Source organism: Malania oleifera, chromosome 13, assembly GCF_029873635.1.
Source record: "Malania oleifera isolate guangnan ecotype guangnan chromosome 13, ASM2987363v1, whole genome shotgun sequence".
Taxonomy (NCBI): Eukaryota; Viridiplantae; Streptophyta; class Magnoliopsida; order Santalales; family Ximeniaceae; genus Malania; species Malania oleifera.
The window spans coordinates 8,286,426-8,292,425 of NC_080429.1; the positions used below are offsets into that span (position 1 = coordinate 8,286,426).

A 6,000-nucleotide genomic window follows, 5' to 3' on the forward strand; every position below is an offset into this window, starting at 1 on the left:
AACTTCAAGGGTCGCAGGATTAGTCACGTGGACCGTAAAACGGACACATGGATGCCCGGTGCGTAATCCAAAAAAAAAAGAGTGAAAGATTTATTTTTTATTTTATTTTCTCTCTATATCAAATGCTATTAAAAATAGAAAAACTATTCTAAAAAAACTAAAAATTAAGAAAACTTTTTATGTTAATGGTTTGCAAAATTAGGGATCCGTTTAAGTGTGAAATTTACTTTTAATTTTTAATGTTATTGTTTTTCCAAGAATTATAAAAATTTTAACTTATTTTTTAATTTTTCAATATCCATATAAAATGATAGCGTGTTTAAATGAGTGAAAATTTTGTTCTAACCTAAAGCTTTTCATATAAATTTAGGGAATACACAATATTATCAAATGGGAGGGGGGGGGGGGGAACCCATCGAAGAGGCAAGATCTTCACTCTGATCGACCGAACCCGTCCACTTGACCTAAACTCCGAAAGCCAAGTCTATATCCAAAGACAAACCCACCTAACCAAGACCAATCCGAACCCGTCTAAGATATAGACAAAATCGAGTACCCACCCATCAATGAATTAATCCACCCCAACTTCATCCGGGTCAAAAATAAAGTGCAAAAGGAAACATATAAGAGCAATTCAAAACTTTTTAATATGTGTTATAGCTAGATAGATTATCTATCCTCGATCCTAGTAATCCTAGATTAACTTTTTTTTTTTTTCAATTTGCATGTCTTCTAATATTTTTTTTTTTTTCATTTTAAAATTATCAATTTTGTTATTTTCTTTTTATCAACTACTTAGGCTTAATTTGACCCATGACTTTTTAAAATGATTTATTAAAATCAAAATGGTGAAAAGGAGGCAATTAAGATTGTAAGCAACTCAACTGAAATATTCATTGGCTGATTCATCACACTACATCACATTCATATCTTTGAGGTTTGGAACTTGAAAAATTGGAGGAAAAGGAAATGAAAATATAAATGAATCTAATTTTTTATGTTTGATTATGAAAAAAATAAATAAATAATATATTAAATCAATAAAAAAAAATTTATTTTATACACCATTAATATTTAATTTTTTTAATTATTAATTATATTAAAATAAATTTTTATTTTTAATAATATTTAATATTAAAAAATACAATCAAAAATAAGTTTCCTTCTGAACTTGACAGCTTTCTCCTATGCTGCTTTGGGAGCACAAGGTTTGACTACTAATGTACCATATTTGAATTCATATCAACCAACTGAACCAAGATAAAACCTAGCACAATCTAATCATCCAAAACCTACACAATTTCAAATTTCAAATCCAAAAATTCATGTTCTAGTCAAACACAGGATGGATGGAGAGAGAGAGAGAGAGAGAGAGAGGGTGGGATACCTTACAGTAGAGTGAAGACAAATATAATAAAAGCTGGGAAAGCCGGTTGCTGTGGCTTCATGCACAGCAATGGCCCTTCGCCTGGAATGACGGTTTATTCATTTTGAAGACTTGAAAAATATATATAGCAGAAAGATGCAGCAAAGCTGGTTATTACCACTGTTACTGCACCATTTGATACATGAGAATGGAATAAAATCCGGAGGAATGAAATTGAATTTATGACTTGATTCGTATACCCTCCATTCAATCTTCATGCTTTCCTACCCCATTCCATTCCGCAAACTGAACAAGAAAAATTATACTGCAAAATATGCATGCAGAAAAGAAGCTTACTTTATCATGTCTTTGCTGATTGATACTATTTAATATTCATACTGTCATTCTGTTCATCATAAATTGAAAAGCTTTTCTGCTGTGCGTGTTTTATTGTACAGGTGCTTTGCCATAATGCCAATCCATAAAGACTTCATAGTTCAGGCTTCTTTCTGCTGGGTTCATGACCAAATTAAACAAACACTGCCTCACATTTTCAGAATTACTGTGATTCATATTGCAGAGGCTGATAAAATTTTTAGGGCCTTTGGAGCTAGCCAGCCCCCTACTCTTCTGTCCATACAAAATTCATGTTTTAGAACAAAGCATCCGTCTGATTTAAACCCCTCCAGCCTCACCCAAGAAAACAGAAAATAAAATACAAAATACAGAAAGTTTTCAGGCATCACAAGTGTCGATGCCGGATGCTGTCCGGGGTTGCAGGTGAAGGGTCTTTGCATGGTGACCCCCGAACAAAGAAAACTTAAGGAAGACAAGGATTCTAACTAAGATAGACATGAATATGGAAAACAAAAAACAAGAAGAGAGAGTTTTCAGACATTGCACTAGAAAAATTCCAACTCCCACATAAATTAATAATCACCATGCCCTAAGAGAGGTTTTTGAAACTTGCTTGTGCAAGGCAGCTGCTCCTGCTTAAGTAAATGGAAAGAATACCTAGCCAGTGACGGAGGAGTTGCATACAATTGCATAGCAGCAGCTCAAGACACAGTTGATGGTTCTTTTTTTTCTGGGCATCTTCCAATTTAGATATTAATTAAACAGTTATAGCTGTTATTGCATGTTTATGGAATGGATCTAAAATTAGAGCATGGAGTTTCTGATCCAAACAGTAAACTATAATACCTCTACTGTTTAGGTTAAATAATCCCATTTCATTATGAATGAGAAGCTTGAAAAGAAATTTAGTATTAGAATCATCAAATCAGTAATATCAGTACTAAGTCAATCACAATTTAGGATAGATGAACATCTCGAAAAGAAATTTAACATCAAACTAATCAAATTACTAGTATCATGTCGCCCTTAATAAATTATATATTTGTTGGTACCAGATCTAGATTGAAGGCAAATCCACTACTGATAAATTAGTAAAATATATGAGCAAAAACATACCATTATCAAATGCACCCACTTACATAAATGTCATTTAAAAACCTCTGGATTATCACAGCAGTAATATCTTATAGCCCTAAATACATTCATGCTTCATTTTTCCATCCCCTTCACAGTTCACACGCATACACACATACATTATTGCATAGTAGAAAAAGAAACCCTTATCTACGGATTCAAGATAACAAAACCCACATCTCTAGCTACTAGGTCCTTGGCAAACACAGAGAGAAAAGTAGAAGAGGAGGGACCGAGAGAGTTTAGTAGAAAAAACTTCACTTGTTGCCAAACAAGTACCCAAGAGATGAGTCTCCACCAGGAGGTGACTGAACCTTCGTCGTCGGACGGTCCTGCAAGAATTTGCTAAGAAATTAACCCAAAATTCAGAAGAAGTACATGCATCACATATCATCAAATGTGTGTGTGTGTGTGTGTGTGTGTGTGTGTGTAGGCAAACTTCACCTGCATTTGATTTTTAGGAGAGAAGCTACAAGAAACCGTAGCTGGAGCTGAGAAGTACAGCTAATTGGGTGAGATTTAAGGTCTTGCTTTCTGTATATTATCTTTTTAGTTTTAGGTTCTTCTAAAAACAACTTGGCATTAATCCAATGGAGCTTTAATATTGATTACTACTCACAGTAAGGAAGTTGCCTGAGTTTTGGCCTTGAGCTCTGTGGTAATTGTTGGAGACCCTCAGCTTCTCTGAGTTAGAACTTTTTGGGGGTTTCTTTGTGCTGTTATCATCATCCCATGGTGCCTTAGTAACTGGGGGGGAGACTGGAGGTTTGTTCGACTCCTGATCGGATCCAAACAGGTATCCTAATGAACTCTGTCCACCGCCACTGCTTCCACCTCTACTAGTACTCATGTTTGCCCTAATAATTTTCCTCCTTTTTATCATCAGCTCTATGAAGATATGACTGTTTATATAGAGTAATGTGTTCAAATATTGTGTGCATTGTTGAATGACACATGCATGGATCATACATAGTCATGTTAATTTTTACCACAAAGCATATATCACCTTGTAAATTTTCTCAAGCTTAACATTAATGTTCACCTCAAAAAAGGAGAAAAAAAATGTTCAATGAAAGTGTATAATCAAGCATGCATTCATTAATACATGCATGTGTATGAACATGTTTGAGGAATGATGGATGTATAGCGAACTTACGTCAATACTTTGTCAGTCAAACGCCGATGAGTAGGAATTCTGCTGTCAAGTTGCAGAAAAAAAATTGAAAGCCATTAGCACCAATTTAGCTGGAAAGTAATCAAAAGTTGTGATCCCTACTATTTGTGCCTCTTTAAAAGCTCAGTAAAATACAAAGATATCTAATCATGAGATGCAAGATAATGGCAGCACTAGCCAGTACTAGAACCGGTTTTACCCAGTGTTCAAATCATATAATCATGCTTAATTTTATGTCAAGACAGTAATTCTTCGCAGCTCTGTATCTATGACTATGCTCTTCATCTTGAAGCTTGCATACTGTTGTCATTTCTCTCTACTTTGTAATTGCTTTTTGGAAATGAAAGAGCCAAAACAGTACAAATTAAGTGACTGCAATGCACACAATGTGAAATATTACAAGGAAAGTAAGCCATTTTTGTCAGCAAATAGGTGCACCACTGACAGGAAAATAGTTACAATGTAAGAAAGAAAACCACTTCACAGTAATTTACAAAAGATACATAGAGCCACCAAGGAAAAATCCTAAATGATGCATAGCCCTGTACTGTTTTTGGGTTCTCAAGCCCCTTGCTTGCCAAACTACTATACAGTATCTTCCTTTGTACGTCCCTTCTTAGTAAGTAAACTTCACTATTACCATTCAAAAAAACTATTAACATTTGGAGATAAGATACAAAAATCCAACCGGAGAATAAACAAATACAATGCCGTAGACCTTGAACAAATATTAAAGCTTACTCATCTGAACAACCCCAAGGAACTATGTAAGCAAAATGGATGAGGCTGATGGACACAAATAAGAGAAGCCCAAAACCCGCTGGGACGTTTAACCAAACAGCTGGTGTACAATATGAGATTCCAATCCTTTCCGGCTTTACTGGCTTTGGTCAGGTGCAACATCATTCATCAAACATTTCAGCAGTATACAGAAATCATTTACTAGTTAAAAATGCATGAATGTTATAGTTATAAGAAGGCAGCTTTAGGTCACAAGACTCCGAGCAAATCTTTGTGATAGTAGAGAAAGACTCGTCACAATATCTGCAGTCTTACCCTTATTTTTTATTTTATTTTTTAAAAAAAAAAACAACTTTTTTAAACTCAAAGCCAAGATCAGCCGATCTATAAGTCATACTATTTTAAAATAAAATTTTTTTTTGGGATAATCTGTTCTTCTTTACTTAAATACCAATGTCCTATTTCAAATTAATAGTCAACTCAAACTGGGGCTCTTAAGAAAGATACAATCGAAAAAAAATGTGTAACATGCAGGAAGTGTAGTAATTAACAAGGTTGATTTTGTATGAAATGAATCAAATGATCAAACAGGAAGGTCATATTGCTTCCCAATTCCCATTCATGAAATATTAGATGATTGGTTAAGCATCAATATCTTGTGGGTCTTCTCACCAACCATTAACCATTAAAATAAAGCACTTCATAGTTCTGTCTATTCATGATTTGTGGAATTAGATTTGGTATTTCATAAGGAATAGCTATTTACCAGTGAAATGTAGTTTAAATTTTAAGAATCCAGAGAATAATTATTTTTTATATATTTCCAATAATTTCATTTAATGGATAACAATAAAAGAATAAACATTCTCATAATGAAATTTGGGTTTTAGTTATTCCTCATCTATTCCTTATAATGGACTCATAAAATGTTTCACATTATTATTTACTTTAAAAATAACATAATTTCTTATATTACTATTTATAAAAAAAAACCTACTAAAACTAATCTATTCTTGATAATAGACATTCCGCAAACCAAACATAACTAGTTTTTTACTAAAGTTTATTTCTTTCCTTAAAGTTGAAATATTTAATATTTCACATTCTAATTTATCCAAGTCCCTATTTTGCAATGGCTAAAATTAAAATGTAATTACATTTAAGTATGTGAGGAGTTGAGGACAATTATGAGAAATTGGAGGAGTCTTTGCTTAATTATAGTATCACT

At 33.4% G+C, this 6,000-nt stretch overlaps 1 protein-coding gene across 2 annotated transcripts; it reads right to left on the reverse strand.

The window, feature by feature from the left end:
* Window positions 1-2,824: 2,824 nt before the first annotated feature.
* LOC131146412 (protein SPIRAL1-like 5) lies at window positions 2,825-5,470 on the reverse strand. Of its 2 annotated transcripts, none has more exons than XM_058096008.1 (4): window positions 4,773-5,470; window positions 4,014-4,055; window positions 3,477-3,714; window positions 2,825-3,189 (listed from the first exon to the last, which is right to left on the reverse strand). In XM_058096008.1, exons 3-4 carry the CDS (start codon window positions 3,705-3,707, stop codon window positions 3,115-3,117), a joined length of 306 nt encoding a protein of 101 aa, XP_057951991.1. In that variant the 5' UTR covers window positions 3,708-3,714; window positions 4,014-4,055; window positions 4,773-5,470; the 3' UTR covers window positions 2,825-3,114. The 2 variants fall into 2 exon arrangements, with proteins under 2 accessions (XP_057951991.1, XP_057951990.1); XM_058096007.1 differs by having other exon boundaries at window positions 3,477-3,759; window positions 4,014-4,052; window positions 4,773-5,014.
* Between the last annotated feature and the right edge of the window lie 530 nt (window positions 5,471-6,000).